At 38.6% G+C, this 21,972-nt stretch overlaps 1 protein-coding gene across 2 annotated transcripts in view; it reads right to left on the bottom strand.

The window, feature by feature from the left end:
- Nucleotides 1-21,972, bottom strand: part of LOC134796048 (transmembrane protein 47) — a 42,396-nt gene that overhangs the window by 3,990 nt on the left and 16,434 nt on the right. For both annotated transcript variants that reach the window (XM_063767979.1, XM_063767978.1), the window contains 4 exons: nt 4,936-5,132; nt 3,066-3,205; nt 1,157-1,219; nt 68-198 (listed from right to left, as the gene is read on the bottom strand). In XM_063767979.1, coding sequence (XP_063624049.1) covers nt 68-198; nt 1,157-1,219; nt 3,066-3,205; nt 4,936-5,132 — 531 coding nt within the window. The remainder of the gene's footprint in view (nt 1-67; nt 199-1,156; nt 1,220-3,065; nt 3,206-4,935; nt 5,133-21,972) is intronic.

The following is a 21,972-nucleotide window of genomic DNA, read 5'->3' as shown; positions in this document are numbered from 1 at the left end:
GACGTCGTAGTCTAGAAAAACAACTCTACAACCCTAGACACAAAGCTCATATTGCATCGACACATACTTTTCGTTCCTTGTAGTAGAGCTCCTCGCTCTCCTTGTCGCAGAGCAAGAGCACGACGGCGCCGAACAGGAAAATAGCGGCGCCCCAGCCGACGCCGTAGGCCCAGCCGAACTCCCACACTGATCGGTTTCCTGCAAAAGTTACCAATATGTTAGTCTACATATAAAATTATATAGAATTATAGATGTCATCAATTTACCCTCCCATAGAAAATGGACCAGCCAAAATGTATGAAACAGCCAATTTTTTTTCGCGATTTCGGGGTTGGTCCCATAGTAAAAGTTGCTCAGTATAATCCCGTCCCGTCCATAAAAACGTCCCTGGCAACGGGAATGCACTTATTTTTTGGTCATCTTGTATATAAAACAAGCACCTGAAATTCAAACATCTGAAAGGTGTTTGAAATACCGCGGTTCAAAAAGCTTATAAAACAAAGAGATACCGGCAAAGTAATTGAAGTTATGAAATGGATCGTGGAAATCGTAGAAAAACGTTTCATATAATGTTTTCCCAGAATTTTCTTTTTGTACAAATCATTTATTCCTAGAAAAATAAATTATTTCTTTGTGTTGGAAATGTTAGTGAATAATGATACAATAGATTTGTTTTACAACAGTTAAACTGATTTGAATTTGATAAATGCTGGTTTCTTGGTTATTGGTTAAATACCAGTATTTTCGACAATAGTTATTATTATCGAAAATACTGTTGTCAGTCATCTTATTTGCCAATATGTTTCATTACGGGTGGATCAATTATTTGTAGTTGTTATTCTGTACAACAGTAGCACAATTTGTTAGAAGAAATGTATTATATATGTATTATATGTATATTATTAGTTGACCCATTATGGAAAACGTTAATAGCTGCCACAAAAATGTTTGTTTGGCTTATTTAAAAACGAGTGAAGATAAAGTTGATTGACCTAATATAATGTCTCACTCTCGGTTGGTCTTAACAATTTGTGACGTCACGTGGCGTTTCGACTAATGGCATTGCGTTTCGCTCACTAGCTTTTCGCAGGCAATTTTTTATTATTTTTATTTATTATTTTAAGCAATTAAATGATAATTTAATATAATATCTTACCTAAATTCAGTTCTGCGGCGAAGCACACCGGGTAGATGACTAGGGCTATTAAGATGCACATCACTGCAAACAAATAAACTTATTAATTTTATTATTATATATGGTACAAAAACATGACAAAAAACAATAAATAAAAACAATTTAAAATTACAAAGAGACTCAGGGACGCAACTGGGGACCCAAGAGCTGGCAGTTACCTCCCGTAGCTCGGTCAACGCTTCAGTCTGGCAGTTCAGTGGGGTAACGCAGCCAGCGGGGACCTAGCAGCAGGGGCCTTTTTTAGATTTAGTTTAGTTTTATTTTAGAATAGATAGTTTGTATTTAGTTTAATTGTAATAAACATATTAAGTACAAAGTTATTAACGAGATAAAAACTCCCAACTTCTATCACCGACTACGTGGCAACTACTTCGGCTGAAGTGTCGTTAAAATTGAAAGTAGGATAGCCTGGAGAATTCAGGTGGGGAACTTAGGTCACGTCCTTAGTATTACGAGATTCATTTGAAAAGTTTTACATAATAGGGCGATCTATGAGCGCCTTTATGTCTGAATATGCCCTGTTATGTAGGCTGGCTTCCTTATGAATAAAGTCAACTAATTGTTATGGGGCTTCAATTTTTAAGAATCGTTCAAATATTTTGTATATCATATTTTCCAAGACAACTGACGTTAATACATAAGTAACGAAAAGCAGACAGTAGTAGTTTATATAGTTAATCGGCTGTAAAATATGAATGTAAATTATACACAAAGATAAGTTAATTCTGTAATTGGGACAGGTAATTCTAGGTGTAGGTACTTGTTTTAATTGCCTGTGACCTTTAAAAACAAGAATAAGAATTGTTTATTTAAAAGAAAAAAACCTTATTTACATTTGTCAATGTCCTGTGGCCCAATAAAAAACAATATGTTTAATATTACCAGATTTAGATACCCCATTACATAGGCGGTACAATTTCATTAAACTGATATTCCATGAATTATTAAAATGGTTGTTTCAGCTAATAGCCTCTGCCTACTTACTCGTACGAGCTACTGCTTCTAAACCAATAGGTCAAACAGTTCTATTTTTATATTATCGACAAGTATATTTTTGTGACATGTGGCCAAGTTAATAATAATGCCTACTTAACTAAATTGTTTTTCTGACAGATTAAATTAATGATGTGCAAAAATTGGACGTAGAATACGTAGATGTGACTAATAAAGTTGCTAATATCAAGGCACTTGTTCATAGATCCAGAAAATTTAATGATCTACACTGAGGAGATCCTTCTCCCGATGATCGGATTAAGATAGCAAAAGCGTGACCACGCTTGCAAACTGCACACGCGCTGCACATCGAGCCTACTAGGTAATGCACGTGAGAATTTCGCATACAAGCATATTGGTGGCGCATTTGCCAGATGTGTCAATAACGATTTTTGGCTGAATGATAAAGCGTCCGCCGCCAGCGTCGCCACGCACAGCCCCGCCGACGATACCTTTGTGACTGTTACCTAATAGATAAATGTAAAGTGTGTGTACATACGTGCGAGCGACATGGCGAGCACCGCGAACCGGTAGTAACGGAACTTGGTGCGGTGGTCGGCGGCGCGCAGACCCAGCCCCGTGAGCAGCCCGCCGCACACGTACGCCGCCAGCGTCGCCACGCACAGCCCCGCCGACGATACCTTTGTGACTGTTACCTAATAGATAAATGTAAAGCGCGGGTACATACGTGCGAGCGACATGGCGAGCACCGCGAACCGGTAGTAGCGGAACTTGGTGCGGTGGTCGGAGGCGCGCAGACCCAGCCCCGTGAGCAGCCCGCCGCATACGTCCGCCGCCAGCGTCGTCACGCACAGCCCCGCCGACGATACCTTTGTGACTGTTACCTGATAGATAAATGTAGAGTGAGGGTACATACGTGCGAGCGACATGGCGAGCACCGCGAACCGGTAGTAGCGGAACTTGGTGCGGTGGTCGGCGGCGCGCAGCCCCAGCCCCGTGAGCAGCGCGCCGCACACGTCCGCCGCCAGCGTCGCCACGCACAGCCCCGCCGACGCCCTGCGAATACAATTTACACGGTTAATCTTCTTCTTCTTCGTTACCATTATGTAGACTTGACCATTATGTAGTCGTTTAGTAGTCGTGACCATTATGTAGACTTTTGAGCGACTCGTATTACGACACGTCGCCATTCATCCCGTAGAGCTGCTTTCCGCGAGCATTCGCTTACTGTGGCCGACACACTGGCTTTGATTTGGTCGGTCCATCTCATTGGCGATCTTCCTCTTGCCCTGACATCTCCCACTCTTCCTTAATACCCGTTCACAATTCTCATGACGCCCTTTTTTTTAGAACGAGAAAACAAAGTCAAGACGCAGTGCCTTTGAAACATTAGACAGAGAACTGTGAAACTTTCCATAAAATAAAATTTTAGCGAGCGTAAAACTGAAATGCAATTCGCTGTGATAGAACCATTATTTCATTGTTATCTTCGGTAAATGCAATAAAATTATCGAACATGGAGTCAGTTTGAAACATGAGAAGAATTCTCAAACAAAGTAATGTCAATGATCCGTTTACTAAAATAGCTTTAAATACCTAATGTTTTTGTAATGTCATATTAGCTAAATTGATTGCACACCAATGTACCATGTGAATGCTTTGTACGTAAATAGTTTTAAGGTACCGAGACCACTAAGTATCTACTGGAAAACGTAGTTGTATAACTGTAGTTCGGCTTTGAGAATGTGAGTGGCCGTTGGACGGCAACAAATCAACCGCTGTAGAGCTCTTGAAACAGTCAACCACAATATACTGCACTATGTTAGTGAAAGAGGACCTTTGCTAAAGCTATACCTACTCCATTCTATGTAACATACAAGATAAGGGTGACTAGAATGAAGCATGCTAGACGGTGGCATTTGTTCAACTGTTTACTCTTTGTTCAGTGTCGCAAGTATACAATACAAATATTATCAAACATCTAATGAAATTATCAAACTGCACAACGGGACTTAATCGCGTATTTAAGTTTTAAGATTTACCTCCGACGTTACCCACGACGTGGTCCGAGACCACGGGGACAACGCCGTCCTCGAAACGTCGGAGGTAAATCTTAAAACTTAAATACGCGATTAAGTCCCGTTGTGCAGTTTGATAATGTTTAATAATCGTGAAAGTTTAAATCAGTATCTAATGAAATGTCACTAAACTTATGGTCACCGATTTAAACTTTAACGTTCAATAATTTGCTATTACGATAGCAGCAGAGGAGTTTGCAACGCAGCTGTCATCCTATAGAGAACTATTTAACTTTGTATACAATGAAACTTTAGCGAACCGACAGTTGGTGCAACTGGCGTCAGCCCCGATCATATTATAATAGTAATTGAATGGATGGACAAACTTCTGACGAAACTAATCTCGATAGATTTAAGATTTCCCCTGAGGGCTTCCCATCTGGCACCCTCGCCAAGGTCGTTCAATTTAATTTTCGGAATGTGGCGCCCCTCCGCACCGTTTGTGGGGTTACACGCTTTTACGCCTTGAACCCACAAAGGTCGTGTATGCGCACGTATCCTTAAAATGAAAACACTCTGAATATGAGAGGCGCCGCGGGGGTCTCGCAGTCTGCGTAGTAATAGCTATTCTGTTACGCTTTGAATTTATTTCAGTAAAGTGCGTCAAAGTATTATCAAATATATATGAACCTGTCTTGCCGTACGTGAGGCTGTAACATGTCGACTCAAGCGAGGTTATAACCTTAGCTTAGCCACAAATGCACTCACTTAATATAAGAGGTAGGCCTGGCAGCATAACAGCCGGGCTGCGCCGTGATGTCAAAGGGCAGCGGCGTGGGAGCCTCGGGGTCTATGCAGTGCATGAAGAGCCCCTGCCGCCAGCCCGCCGCCATCAGCCAGTCTGCCGACGCCAGCCCCAGCACCATCAGGATCACCACTAGCAGACCGCATATTAGGGCGATGACCTGCAAACAGAAATATAACTCAGTTTTGCGGAAAGAATATGTTAATAGATGACGACGATTCAGACGCCATTTAGACCCCTGAACAAAGAATTAGCAGAGTTGTTAATACCGTCGCCCACACTGTTAACTGTACATCGGTGGACCTTAGGACCTTAAGGACCTGTTTGGAGTGTTGCTGTTTGTACAATATGTCCTGACGGTTAATTTATGAACAAAACTACGTGCCAGCTGATAATACCTACTGAGCAGCCGGGAAAATATTACATAGATTATAACCTTAAATCCTTTGATATCATGAAGAAAATGTGACCAAACCATCTAGTTGCCTAGGACGAATCGAATTGGCGTCTTAAACTTTCGCGGCTAAATAATAACTACTTAAAACAACACAAAAATATTTAATAAAGAATTTGATTAGTTTCTTAGGCATTTCATAGATAAGATGTTACATACAACACAATGTACCCAATATGCGAATACTAGGTACATTTTGAGGTCGCATCCTAAAGATTCTCACCAGGACTTCCAACCTAGAACCTGATGGAAATTCAGTAGTGGATATCGGATTAATTGGATTGGTATACCGGCTGTATTATTGGTATTATGCGTTATTCTGGGAACACAATATCAAACAGTGAGCATTGAAGTCGATAACATGATTCTGCTTGTTCCAGTGAAGCAGATTGATGCGACGTATTGTTTTCATCAAAGAGAAGTGCAGTAGAAATTATGGACCACGTAGACAGATTTTTAAAATGTTTCTACAGTTCGAAGCTCAAATTACATTTTGTTTTGTTTCGTACAATTTTCAAACAAAACAAAATCAAATGTATTTCCCATCCTAATGGTTTGAATGTCACTGGTAAATTACGTATCTCGTATATCTCGGTCTTAGGAGGATATAACATTTTAAATATTTGTGGTTGGTAACGTTCGTTTCACAAATTCTTAAAACTTAAGGGGCCCACTGATTAACAGTCCGCCGGAAGGTATGCCTGTCAGTTGTTCGGACCTGTCAAAACTTTGTTCTAACTGACAGGCCGATACCGTCCGCGGCGGACTGTTAATCAGTGGGCCCCTTTAACCTTTTCGACGCCGTGTCAAACACAAAAGCTGTCACTCAGACGCCACGTCACCGAAGTGTCAAAACTGAAATTGAACTGTATGCATATGCACGTAGGTCTATGTTGCTCTGTGGTCTGTGACCGATTAATCGGTCTTTGGCGTTGAACCTGCGGTGCGTATATATCGGTCATTGGCGTCCAAAAGGTTAAAGGCAAATTTGTACTGTAATTCGATTCATAAAATCAATAAATTTACTTAATCGAATTCTTTAGTTGCTTGGTCGACACTTATTGAAAATTCTTGGAAAGGACGATTAAATACCTACAATACAAGTAATACGAGGACAAAAACGTTTAAGCAATCCGTGAAATCGTAACAAACAGAAATTAAAAATTCCTCGAAACTAATGCGTATAAATTTTATATTATATACAATATAATATTACTCGATTCTATCTCTTGGTCAGGTCAACTGGCATCATATGTAATTACATACGCACGAGAAGATATCTAATTTTATCTGACCAGAAAAACGCAAGAATTATTTACTTAAATAAATAAATAAATATTAAGGACATTTTTACACAAATTGACTAAGCCCCACGGTAAGCTTAAGAAAGCTTGTGTTGTGGGTACTCAGATAACGATATATATAATATATAAATACTTAAATACATAGAAAACAACCATGACTCAGGAACAAATATCTGTATCATCATACAAATAAATGCCCTTACCAGGACTCGAACCCGGGACCATCGGCTTCATAGGCAGGGTTACTACCCCCTAGGCCAAACCGGTCGTCAAAACTCGGTACTCGGTACTTTTTTCTTGTTATAGGATATGGAAACAAAACAGGATATATTAAAAGGTTGTAATCATAGTCTAATAAAACATGGTCTTCCATTCCCAGAGTGACACGGGCCTACGTCACAACAACATGGCCGCTATATATAGCGCTATCGCATATTATCATATAGCGCTGTCGCATGATGACGTAGGCCCGTGTCAGTTAGGTGACCTAGAAAAGACGGGAATGGAGTACCAGGCGGAGTATATTATTATACCATGGTTGTAATAAGCTTCTTATTAGGCTTAGAATTAATTTAATATTTTGGTGAGCATTCGATAAAGATCAAATAACAAAGTTTTGGTACAAGAAATATCTACTTGTTTACCAAATACCCAAAATTGTATTAAACAAAATAGAGTTCGCTTCAAAACTTTAAATAAAATACCCAAAGTCTTAATTGTATCATATCATATCTTAATTGTCTAACCTTAACCTCATTTAGACAAGTGCTTTTTTAGGGTTCCGTACCCAAAGGGTAAAAACGGGACCCTATTACTAAGACTCCGCTGTCCGTCTGTCTGTCCATCCGTCTGTCTGTCTGTCACCGGGCTGTAACTCATGAACCGTGATAGCTAGGAAGTTGAAATTTTCACAGATGATGTATTTCTGTTGCCAACAAATACTAAAAACAGAATATAATAAATATTTAAGTGAACTCCCATACAACAAAGGCGATTTTTTTGCCGTTTTTTGCGTAATGGTACGGAACCCTTCGTGCGCGAGTCCGACTCGCACTTGGCCGGTCTTTAATCCTCAAGCTGCCTCATAGCGTGACGTCCGTATCCGTACAATCGATTGTAGAGCGTTCAAAGTTCTACGTCGTTCCATGCAAGTGCCCAAACATATAAAACAACTGATTTAAGTTGTCAAGTAGAGCTCCACTGTGACTCTACTATACGTTTTATTTATTATTAAACTAAGCTTCCGCTTTCTGTTTGTAAACAAGCTGTATATTTTGAATAGTAATTGGTAAAAAGTTATGTTCAGTGTGTATTTCCACTGCCCAAATGGAATAATTCATCTATGCTCGTATATTCCTAATCATATACGCTTCGACAAGTGTCATCACTCGTGTGTGATGCCACGTGCCAAATGTGCTCCATATAATATCCAATATCAACCCTAAACGCTTTACGAAAGCTCGTAATTGAATTCATTATGTTATTGGAAAAGCAGCCTTTAGACCTAGCAAATACGATTGAAAACAATTGGGCTGACTATATTTTAACGATGGCAATTTCCACCTATAACAGCATACCCATTGTAATCAGTTTGCGTTTGGTATCCAGTCAGTGCCACCCCTGTTTGGATAGGAACTAACAACTCCCTTTTGGGTGTAACTTAACTGAAGCGTACAAAACCTCATTACGACACTGATTTAGCTGAACAAAACGTTTTGCCTGGGAAAAGTAATATGTATCTATTTGTAGTTGTCACAGTACCTATATGGAAACTTTTTTACAGTTATAAGAATACATACAGTGTTTTCCATCCTATTTTCAGAAATGCTAGAAAATATTTTGAAACGGCTCGTGGGTTTGTAACACAAGGATTATCATCCTGTGAGCTTACTTAGTAGCATCTTTAACAAACAAATAACTTCCGAAGTACCTATATTATAGATTCTAAAAACTTCCAAATATTGACGAGAAACGAAAATCACAATTTTTATTGCACTTTTTATACATATACCTCGGAACTCCGTCATTTACAAAAGGTTTAAAAAGCTTTTATATCTTCCAAAGCTGTATTAACCCATTAAATAGTTCCACGGTAATCGTTAGTTGCAGATATACATAACAATACTCGAATGTACGTTAAAATAAACGGCATTTTTAGTGCGACGCCAATTGCATAAATTGATGTTTTATACTAAATATCGTCGATACAAAGGATCATAATTATTTCATAAATCTTATTTTAAATTCGAAATATGGGATACCATGTGTTGCTGTTACTTTTAGTTGTAAAACCTGTAATAAAATAAAACTGTACATACTAATTGCTATTAGTAGGTAGGTAGTAGGTAGCTGATTCAGATAATTTTGACCACCTCGGCCGCTCCGATATATCTGATGGCGACTGCGACTGTACCTTTATGAATGGTCGTTAATAAATTGACCGCAAATTCCAAAACCAACAATAACGACAATTTTTGCGTGCTATTTACAAGCCCTCAAATTACATAAATGCAATAAAGCCTTTAACAGCCTTTCCTTTAGTGTTATTTCATTTTTACGGCCACGCGTGCCTCCGGCGTAGGACGTTAAACAGAAAATATGAAATAATTATTGCTCGGACACACACACCACATGACCACACCCAGAATAGATAAGATAAAAAAAATATTTCATTGAAAAATATCCAAAAATTAAAACAATCATAATTCATAATACTCTTAATAAATAGTTACTTAAATAAACAAATATAATGTAAGTACAAACATGGTTTAGAAAAGTAAACATCTGAACATAAAATAAAAGATCTTGTAAGCAAAATTCTAACTGGCTCTAACATATTTTACATCAATACCTAAACTAAGTAACTTAATACTTGTCTTAGGTATTTCGTGTTAGTACAATAAAGGGTCATTTACATAGTAGGCACGAGTTCCTCTTAATCGCATGTACCTAAACTACAACAGTACTTGTAATAACACGTATGTACTTAGAACTTGGTGATTTAATGTATTTGTGCAAATACTTGGATTCGAGATTGGTATTAAACACTTACGTGACATAATCGCAGGCGAATTTTGAATATCGAACTGTACGCTACGCTCGTATCATAATTGTCATGGTAATTTATGTAGCTACAGTACAGTCGCCATCAGATATATAGGAGCGGCCAAGGTGTTCACAATATCTGAACACGCGCTCTAACGCCCTGACAATAGAGGCGTGTTCCGATATTTGTGAGCACCTTGGCCGCTCCGATATATCTGATGGCGACTGTACACTTACTGCCATATTTTCGACAGAAGATTAAAACTGTTAGAACGGCATTTGACTTTGATCATTATTTTTTCACTGATATGAGTTAACTTGTTAAATATTAATATTACCGCCATCTACTCGCAAGTAGGCTGAAGGTTATGGCGCCATCGCTCGAAAAGATTGCACCATACCTTTGGCCTAGTCTAGTGTCGAGTAGATGGCGTTAATATTAATATTTAACAAGTTAACATATAAGTGGCATGTATGGCAGTAAATGTACAGTAGCTAGATAATTTACTTTGGCAATCCGCCTCTATACACTATTCTTTCTGATAATAGGTACCTTGCATTAACGGCGGTATGACGGTATTAATACGCTTATGCGGTTAACGGCTTCTGTTACAATTATAAACAATAAACCCCAGTACAATTGGACATATTTCATACTCGCAGTATATAATGGCGCTTTGTAACGCCCGTATTAAACTAGGAGTAGTGGCACGCTCGGATAACGCCGGCTCCATTTATAACAATGCTTTGACGTGAAATGGGAGCTGTAATCGAGTAATGATGCATATTCTGCTCTCATGCGACAAAACTTAGGGATAGATACGGTAGAGTAATACCGTACACGGCGGGAAGAAGTTGATAACTCGAGATATTCCATTGAAGACATTTGAACTTAAAATGAAATAACATAAGGTTCCAATTTCTTCAATTTTTTCCCGCCAGTTATCATCTTCTTCTCGCCGTGTACGGAATTTATAATAGCTAAAATAAGGACGCTAAGCACGAAGAGTTTCGTACATTGACCCGCAATTTCCTATCCAAATTCAAATTCAAAATATATTTATTTCATAAATTAATATTACAAGAGAGGAAGTACAGTACACTAGGCTTAGCCTGTGACGTGGGGATCTAAGCGAAATACAGAGTACCGACATGTCTCGGCTATTATTTTAACAGAATATATTATAATTATCCTTATTTATTTCTCCTCTTAAGTTAGGTTATTTATAATATGAATATAAAAGTAAAATATAAAAACACTTACAAAACAATAAAAAATACATATAAACACATTATAAAAAACCTAACCTAGGTTGCCGCCGGCAGCGGGGCTTGGCCCAAGCTGCCGGTGGTCAGGGCCGCAGAGTGAGGAACCGACGTACTATACGCGCCGTGTCCAATATGCCTTCTTCTTCTTTTTTATGCTTATGTGCCTTCTGCATCTGACCCTTGATCCAACCACCCAGCGAGAGTCTCTCTAGGTGTTGGTCGAGACTCTTCGCTATGAGACCGTTCGCTGACACAACTATCGGAACAATGATCGTCGAGTCAACATCCCACATGGCGGTAATCTCGTGAGCTAAGTCTAGGTACTTGCTGGACTTGTCCTTCTCGGCCTTCACGAGATTCTCATCATGGGGGATGGTGACGTCGGCGAGCACGACCCGGCGCTGCGATCGGTCTATCAGCACGATGTCAGGCTTATTGGCGACAATAGTTCTGTCAGTGATGATAGATCGATCCCAATAGAGCGTGGCACGACCATTCTCGAGAACAGGCGCAGGTAAGTACTTGTAGTACGGTACTTCGCGGTCCACAAGGCCGTATAGAAGAGCAAGTTGCTGGTGAATAATCCTGGTTACGAGATTATGTCTGTGCAAGTACTCACCGTTAGCAAGATGAGAACAACCGGAAATGATATGCCTGAGTGACTCTCCGGGACGGCGGCATGCCCGACAAATGTCGACCGTACCGTCCTTCAGGATATATTTCCGATAGTTGTTCGTCATCATCACTTCGTCCGCAATTGCACAGGCAAAACCCTCGGTTTCTCCGAAGAGGTCCCCGAATCGTAACCAGTTCACCGACGCGAGCAGGTCCACATCGGGTCCCGTGAGGGCCTTGTAGAACCGCCCGTGTAGCGCCTTACTCTCCCATGCCGCCTTGCGATCCGCAGTACTTAGTACCACAGGTTTGCGCCAGTTCTCGTTTGCCAAGGAGAGCGGCGTGAGGTTCCTGTCTACTGCCACCACATCACGATGCATCCCACACTCGTTGTTAAGGAAATAATTCCTGAGATTGTACACCTCGCGGTTGTGGAGATCCTTGGCGTTTAGGAAGCCTCGGCCTCCACACTTCCGTGTGATGTACAATCTCATAACTGACGAGCGTGGGTGTAGCATGCGATGTGTGGTGAGCAGTGACCGGACCCTCTGATCCAGGGCGTCCAGCTCGGTCTGAGTCCACCTTAGTATGCCAAAGGAGTATGTGAGAAGAGGCATTACCCAGGCGTTGAAGGCGCGCACTTTGTTGCCTCCTGACAAAAGACTGTTAAGGACTTTTGTGAGCCGACTGAAAAAGCGCTCCTTCACCGACCGTCTAATACCCTCGTCCTCAATACCCAACGACTGTGACATACCAAGGTATTTATAGGTCTCTGATTCAGAGATAGACCTGAAAGACATTGTCTCAGAAAGTTGTAAATTTGTTGAATTTACAACCTTCCCCCGCTGTACATGCATAACCGCACATTTATCGACACCAAACTCCATGTTGATGGCACTACTGAAGACTTCGGTGGTTTTCAGTAGCTCCAACAAGCCTTGGGTATTTGGTGCAAATAATTTGAGGTCATCCATGTACAGAAGGTGAGAAATAACTTCACCCTCTCTCCGAAGCCGGCAACCTAGTCCCAATATTATAATTATTATTAAAGCTACTACATTAATTAATTCCTATTACCGACACGTATTGGACGTGTGGACGTATGGACCTATGGAGTTGGAGGAGTACATTATCAATACCATATTGTAATTTATTGTATGTTTAACAAATAATCACAAAAAGCACATGACGCGCAAAACAAATGATGACAGATATCTGCTATCTTCGTCCACTTTTTTCTGTGACTACTTTTGGCTAGGCCACCTAAATCGCTAAAATACCCGCAGTGACGCAGCGCACGTACCGGCAAGCCGTTCGTTTTGTAATTGGAAAGGTAGACAGATATTACAGAATCCAATTTTAAAGCTCGCTTGGGCGATAGGCGCGTGCTGAGGTTTGAGGTAGGTCATGCAGAGCAAGCAGTGTTGGCCGAACGTTAATTGCAATTTACCATTAACCATTACAAATTGAACCGAAAACGGTAACGGACGGTACTGTTTACGGTTCAATTAGTAATGGTTAATCGTCAAAAATTGACAATTGCATTAACGTTTCGGCCAACACTGATGCAGAGCATCGACAAAACTAAGGAGACCTTTCCAAATATGTACTTAATTATGAAGATAATGGCGCAAAATATGTCAAATATGAATGCAGACAGCATGATGACATAAATATAAACAACATTCCAAGTATTCCAACTACACATAGAGAATAAAACAATGGACTCAAACTTAAAACAGATATACTTAACCATTCATCAATATTAATAATCGTTAGATATGACAAACGATAGGTACGCCTCAACAAACATCAATACTAGATGTTAAATAAGAGCAAACAAACAAACCTATTACCAACTTGTGTCGTACCAATACGTCATGTCATATGTTTACATAGGCATAAAAAACCAACATGTTATCAGGCATTAAGTAAATAAGTAGACCGTATTTCTACAAAAACGTCAAAAACATTTTCTTTTCAATAAATTATAGATAAAGTTAAGATAAAGATAGTTTATTTTATTATTCAAGGCATATTACAATGCGCTTATGAACGTCAAATAAAGCTACACCGGCTCCAAAATAAATGTGATCGGTTTCGGTTTTGTTAAAACTACGTTTTAGTGGTGTGCAAACAATTGTGCAGCGCAACGCTTCCCGGGCACAAACCGTAAGATGTCTACAGCTATCACGGTTTAATCCACTAGTTTTAAGTAAACGATTCAGGATTTGCCTTTGCCTTTTCTGCAGACTCCTTTGATGGCTGTTTCCATTTAAAATCTGGGAAGCCTCCGCAGATCAGGATTGCAATTAAATTGCAAAGCTGTTTTCCTACTGTAGGTAATGCGGCTGGGTATTCAGAATCAGAATCAATAATTTTATTCGTGATAGACTTAAAACTAAAATTACATACAAAAGAATAGCTATAAACTACAAGCTACAAGTGTACAATGTACATGAAATATGTTAAAGTTTAACACGAAATGTTCTCGCCTGAGCATAATACTGATCCGCAAGTCAGCAAAGTTATTCAAAAGCAAAGTACACACGGTATGGTTACTTAATATAATTATAGCGTGTTTTTTGTACACCAAATAAAGGAAGTTGTAAGAACACAATGTCATGTAAACCGATCCAATTTGCCTACGTATCATACTTCTAAAACATATCTACCGGGTACGCAATAAAAAAGGATCTTAAGGCGCTCTTATACTCGAGTTTTACGTTTTCAAGGGGGTGAAGCAGACGAGTGGTAGAACGGGCAGGCGGGCGCCCCGCGCGGCGCACCGCACCATTCCCGCGCAGCACTTCTACGTCCTTATTCTGACGACATAGGTATTCTGAATTGTCAGTTCCGGGATTTTTTCCGGCATTTAATATTGAATAAGATTTCTTACCAAATTCGTATTTTGATGAGTACTTAATTAAATTATAAATGGTAGGTAAGACGGTGAGAGTAAATAATTATTAATTATAAACAATATGAGTGTATACCGCGACAAACTGAGAATCTAATCAAATGACGCCAAATTATTATGAGACATAAACTAGTACTTACTAATAGACCTTAAAAATGTAATAGAGTTAGACCAAGAAAAGTCTGCAACGATTTTGATTGCACACGCAGTGCAAGTGTTATTTTAAACGTCAAACTTCTATGAAATTATGAATAACACATGCACTGCCTATGCTATCAAAATCGTTGCAGACTTGGTCTAACTCTAGCAGTCAATTTCGGGCAAGTAGGTAGTGAAAATAAGGAAGAATACTAGCAAAGCTAATGATTCGGTCAAATTGTGTTTTTTTAAAAACAGATTATAGCCAGCATTCAATGAATGTAGTATGATACCTTTGGGTATGGTGCTTTACGCACACTAGTGAAATAATCGATATGAAAGAAAAAAAGTGGTGTTTTCCCCTCTAGTTCCCCCAACTTTTGAACCATGTATCCAAAAAATATGAAAAAATCGTGAAAGTGCTTAGTATACTTTCAAGGAAAAATGTAGCAAACCTGAACGCTCCAGCCGTTTTTCAGTTTTTGCAATCACTCAATCAGACTATTTTGACGTACGGGTAACTTCGGAACCCATACTGATTATGGCCCGACATGCTCTTGACCGTTTTTTTTATGTTTCATCAGCAGGTCGCTAAGCTTGCTTATTCTAAACACAAAAAATGATTTATGATGAACAATTACGAAAATACGACGTTTTCTTAATTCGTCTTTTTTATCTCTTTGTTAACTGTAACAACCTGTAGCTCCTAAAGTATTGATGTAACGTAAAAATAAAAATAACTACATATGTAGAAAAGTTTATATTTTACTTTTGTCCGAAGTAATTATAATGCTATTCGTACAGATATTCGAGATATGAGCAAAAATAAAAAAAAAGGTATCTTCAACCCCCGCTACACCCTCCAAGACCCCCTACCCTCGAGGACTTTTAGTATGTCTATCTGGACATCACAAGGTATAATTATACCAATTTTCAAAACTACACGAATTATTTCCGCGCGCTAATCTTTAAAATTTTCTTGAGATACATGTAAATTATATTTTCAATAAAACAGAAATGTTACTTCTCTTGTATTCCTTTACTAGCCTTATTTCATATATTAGGACTATATCACAAAATCAATCAACATTTGGCATGATGTGCCTCATCCCTGTAGTTGCAGGCGTCCATAGGCTAGGGTAAATGCGGGTCGTATGATTGCTTGCCACCAATGTGGTATAAAAACAACTGTATAAAAAATGGCTATAAAACATTTTTTGGAACAAAGTTCTATATCGCACGGTACGGACTTGGCGGATGGAGGCTAGGCGAAAAAAAGTATAAGAGTTTTCCGTCACGAGTTTCCGTCACGACTCTTTCTTAACTTCGTTTCAACCGATTGTCCCATGACACTCTATTTACACTTATTTTCCTTAGGATGTAAATACCTAATCCAATTAAACACAAAACCATTATAGCCATCTTTCGACCACTTCCACTAAAACGCACGTAGGACGCAGATCTCGGAAACTAAAAGTGTTGAAATGGTTACCACCATACACTAAACACTCCCACATATTTGAATCCTGTATATCTTTGTTAAAAATTATTCCATTAATTGATTAATTTAATAGCCTTTTAAAATATGTTTACACAATTTATCAATCGTGACTGAATTCCGGATTGGTTAGATGGGTGTGTGCCTTTGCTGCCCAACTTGTTATAAAATGACAATATGACGGACGAATGTCTGAAATGTCACCGTATTTAAGAATTGTTTTGCTTTTCTTCGTAAGTATGTCAAAAAACATTGTGTGTATAACATATTTGCATATTTATACTGTGATTACCCATTTTATGAAACGTCCGCTAAACCAGCATAGGTCCGACGCTGACAGTGGTCACGGGCGTACTGGCGTGAGGAATGATCGCAAGGTATAGCCGCGTAGGGTGCATTTTAGTAGGCAAAATGTTGAATTCAATAAATGATGAATGAAAATATTAACGTATCGATAAAAGCACAAGCAATAATGAAGATTTACTTAAAAGCTATCGACTGAAGTAAGTTTCATATACATTTTCGTCGTAGTACTTCTAACATAAGGAAATAAAAACAGTGTTAGGCATGTTTTCAATTTAAGATTCTATCGAGAAAATAATGAGTCTTCGTGTTTCTGACAAGCAATAACGTAGTTCAAGGACTGAAGTTATACATACTAGAAAATAATCCATGAAATCCTTGTAAAAGTCTGTAAATATGGTGACAAAAAAGCGCATTTTACTACACACCGCGCCTTAATCACAAATACCTACGGGTTGTAGATTTACTCTACAAATTTTAAAAATAGTACCTATCTTCGAAAATATTATATTTTCCGACCGACTCAAAACCAGAAAAAAACTGTGCCAAATAACAAATTAATACACACACGAAAAAAATGTTCCTTGGGCTTTGTTCTTGAAAGGTGGGAAAACTCACTAACTTCAAAGGCGTTAATTTTAATTACTTATCTTTTAAGGCACTTCACAGCTACCGCCGCTAGTCAATTTCATTTGGAGGCTAATCTTTTCAGTCTACCTATCTCCTCTCATAATAAAAAATGTTTTTAGGTGTCAGTAGGTAGGACAAGGGCAGCTTTATTCAATAAGGCGCTACGCAGAAATAGTGCTTATCCGCGATGAATGATTACTCAAATATGAAAAGGAGACGGAGACAAAAGGAAACCTCCATCGCAAAGTAATGAACGCCATCAAAGAGAAAGGAGTAGTGTTTCTGTGACGTCGCATAAGACTCGTCATCCATCACGGCTGGGGTGCAAATAAGAAGCAAGTACAAATCCGAACACGAGGCCGTGTATTTCCATTTCTTTAAGAATCCAACGCACATGCAAACCAGTGTAACTGTGCTCCGAAACAACTTTGCGAAACGGGAGAATACGTTTAGGCTGGTTCGTGTCAAATGTCTCACTCGGTAAGCGGCTGAAGTAATTCCCCAGCACGTACCGAGGGAAAGAAAGCGGGAAAGTGAGGTGGGTGAGTCGGGGTGAGGGGAGCGGTCATCGATCGAGCGTCGGGCCGGGAGTCGCGGCATCAGCTGTTAGCGCCCCGCCGCTCTTGAGCCTGACGTCTCCGAAAGGGGTGTCTGTCTCACGTAAAGTGATCCTCATTTAACACTTCAACAAAGTTTACAATGATGTGATAACTGCATTTGCGTTCACTCGAGCTTGCTGCAGCTTCCTGAAATATTATTTATTTAAGTTTATAGCACTTTGTTTCAGAACAGATGGTTTATTGGAAGGGTGATACATTGGGCTGTTAATAAAGAGCAATCACAATATAGAATCGACCGGAAACGTGTGTCAGCGAGAGGGATTTCATTTATTAGATTATAAAGGAACCGTCCACGTGCAGACTTCCTGGCAAATGGGAAGGGTCACTCGGAGCGACAAATAAAGTCTGGATTACGCTATGATTCATGAAACTACAATTGGGTTAGATGAAGGAATATTTCTAGTCTATTTCAATTGTGGATACTTTTATGTTCTTCTCATAGACATATATCCTCAATTGATGGGTATGCAGCAAATCGAACCTATAGTGTGAACTTTTAGAAAGTAATCGTGGTAAATGGGTTTTAAACTGAAGAAGCATTATTGTTGTAACTTCCAAGAAAAACAAGAACAATGGATATCGCAAGTAATGTTACCGGTACGTACGTATACATAGGTAAACTTATGTACCAAGTTTATTCGACATATCTACCAGAAATTCAATTCAGTCGGCAACTCCGTGCTTTGAATGCAAGGCTCAATTCAACTCAAATTGAACTATTTTTTTTTTTGTTCTGATATGTTCCTATAAAATTGTCTACCTTTATTTTGTCATATTATTAGGCGGCATGTTACGATACTTATAAATTATGATGTTATATCGATTATATTTTGTCACAAAATTAAATGTACTAAAACCATAATCTGACATCTCAAACTATAAGTATCACTGTTGAAGCTTTATCTACTGGTAAGCTTAGGTACACTTTGATTAAGGTATATACTTAGGTACCGATAAATTCTCATTACCTACAATTTCTTCTATTTCCCGCTTTCTCATTACCATGCTGCTCACGTGCTAGGTGAACTTGTATGAAACGTATATTTACTCCGCGCCTAATGGAACACTACGGTTACTACAACTTAGAAAAAAGCTTATTAAGTTATATACCGTGTTTATGTTCTCATTACCATCACAGCTTGTTAGTTACCGCTTCTAATTACCATGCTGCTCACAACAGGCTAGTTGAACTTCCATGTTCCAAATTACGTACTACTAGTACTATTAGCAGTTCGTAAATCCGAGCAGAATGAAGCGCTTTTGAATTTTATGAGAATACATTAACCTAGAAAAATGGGGCTCGGCCCGCCAACCTGCAGAATTTGCATCAATAATGGAACAAAGCACGGAATATTCAACGCTTGATTTGAACTTCAAATGAAGTCGGACTTTTGGTTGTGACCCACATTAACATTTGATGGATTTAGGGTCAGTTGCACCAACCACATTTAACGGACTGATAAACGTCACTCTGCAGGGAACTATGAAATTTCTCATACAATAAAATTTAGCGAACGTTTTAACGGTGACAGGCGGTTTGGTGCAACCGACCCTTAAAGGGATAGGTAATGGAAACAAATTGGCCGTTTAAAGAGTGTTGTTTTCATAGAGTTATATATTTGACAGAGGGAATGTCACTTAAGACAAACTGTGACACTGCAATGGCGGACGGTTTGAAAGTGTGCGTGTAGACGAGTGATACCATGTAACACAAATTCTTCCCTAATGGTGAAACAATTATTGTCAATATCGTCCTTGTTTTCAAATATTAAAATAGGACAGTTTTACGTTAGACAATAAAAAAAGTGTGTACCTAACTGATTTTATAGGTCTTGAAAATGCGCATTGTTGCACAATTACTTTGTGCAAATATTATTTTCAATACCTAATGATATTTAACTTGTAACATATCTGGTTTTAAACAAAAAATAAATATAAGGTAAATGTACTAGTGCTCGACATGTTAATGCCCAATAGATGACACCTTGCTGTCACCTCTATTGACAATGACTTAAGTCTCAAGTTGACATGTACTGCACTGGGACCGCGTCGAGCACCATGAGTATGTTTACCTTACGTAACAAATAAACGTTAGCTATCAAAAATGATTCATGTAAACGTCTTTAATTTCCTTATTATCGGGAAATTACCATACCGACCTAGTTTGAAATGCAAAATCAATAATTTAGCTATTTACCTAAATGTCCTAAATGATCTCTTATATACATAATAATTTAATAAGAAGGGCATCAATTACCCTACTTTCGGGAAATTACCCTATTCAACTTACTGGTCACACTCCTGTTTCGCATTTATAAACAATGAAATATGGAGATTTCATGTACTATACCGTGATAATTGATAAAATTAGCTGTGGAAAGTTATTCCGTCACTTTTTTTCTTTCGATCGGTACAATTCTTGCAGGATTTAACTACGCATGCCGGCATATTTTATATTTTTTCTTGGACAAATTTACTTCACTGACGTTTTGATCCGTCTGACGGCAAATTGGTGGATGAGGGCATTGAGATAACTGTCAATGTGTGTGTGTCACGCGTAAATACTAGGAAATTGGTGGATGATGGAATCACAGTTTTTGTCTTAGCAAAACTACGTCCGTAGTATTCTAGGTCCATGGTTGTTTTCATTGTGTGCCTATTTAAATTCAGTAATATATTTTTCATGCCACTGTTCGGAAATGTGGCAAAAGATGGTCTAAAACCAAGCTGGAAAATAGGCAATAGCTGTAGCACCTGAACCACCACTACTACAATGTTTCATTGTTATCATCATCTGTCATTGGTGACGGTTCGCTACAGCAATGAGTATAATTTAAAACATAAAAATCAATAAAAGGTCTTTTTTGGCGAAACCTTTTCCTTCAAAAATAAAATTAGGTTATTTATAGGACCAATTACTTGTTAAAAAAAAAAAGAATTGTCAAAACCATTCATTCATTCAGTCAGTTCATTCGATTTACGCTTAAGGCGTTTTTTACTTTTGTAGCTGTTTGTGGTTTTTTAGCAAAAACGCTTCTAAGTTTAGAGTCGGTTTGAAGCAAACAACAGAAAAACGCCTCTTAAAAGTGATAAAAAAGTAAAAAAGGCGGGATCGGAAAATACTAACTGAATTGGATAGTGTAAATTGTGATTTTGTGATTGACTAAAAAATACAAGAAACACGTATCTACACTCGCTATAAAAATGAGTTCTTCTAATGAAGAAAATGATATTCTTACGCTGACGCCTACCGAAATTCAAGAGACAGCAGAGGCAGTGGCTAGTAATTTGCTATCAGAGAAATCGCGGGCTAGTACTTAAAGTTATGCAAATGTTTTCTTATTTCCTCGCAGTAGTCGTGAAAAGCACTATGTAATGCCTCGGCCGGAAACGCTAAAGATGGACTCGTATTATTTGAGGGCCTCCACTAACGTGTCGGCCCTCAAACTCACTAGTCCATCTTTTAGCGGTTTTCCGTTCTCTCCTACAATGTACTATGGTGAATCATTTTATAAGCGTTTCTTTTATTTTTTGCCATTTTTATAAATTGTGACCTTTTTTGCCACTTTTGTGTTATTTCTACTCAGAATCACGAGCTCTTTCGATCCTAATGGGATAAAAAAATGTCCCAAAGTTTTTTTCCTATTGTGTTACCATTTCCCCATATACGTTGTATGGCGGTAACAAAAAGGAAAGTTTGAAAAATGTATGGTAATTTTAGGACACTTTTCTCCTATAAGGATGAAAAGGGCTCGCGATCCTGACTAAAATAAGTGAAATAACACAAAAGTGGCAAAAAACGTCACCACATATAAAAATGGCAAAAAAATTAAAGAAACGCTCTTATAACATAATCAAAACACTAATTATTAAAAATATGAACAGCATTCACAGTGTCATAGGGGGGTATTCCATCTGTCCAATATGTCATTGCGTCTCACATAAAATACACATTGGACAAATAAATTGGACAGGTGGAATACCACCCATATGAACCGAGAGAGACCGACTGTTACCGAAGTCACCGAAGATGCCAGGAAATTCAAAAATATCTAAACTAAAAGCAAGAAACACGATGCGTCTCATAATGAGGCATTCGAAACGCGATGTGTAAAAAACGATATTTCGCGTAGGTATCTGTGATAAACTTCTTTTTATCAATACCTATCCAAATGGATAATTATTAGGTACTATACGTAGGTTC

This window comes from Cydia splendana, chromosome 13, assembly GCF_910591565.1.
Source record: "Cydia splendana chromosome 13, ilCydSple1.2, whole genome shotgun sequence".
NCBI lineage: Eukaryota > Metazoa > Arthropoda > Insecta > Lepidoptera > Tortricidae > Cydia > Cydia splendana.
Note: the sequence above shows the minus strand (reverse complement) of the source record. Positions and strands in the feature narration are given on the sequence as shown.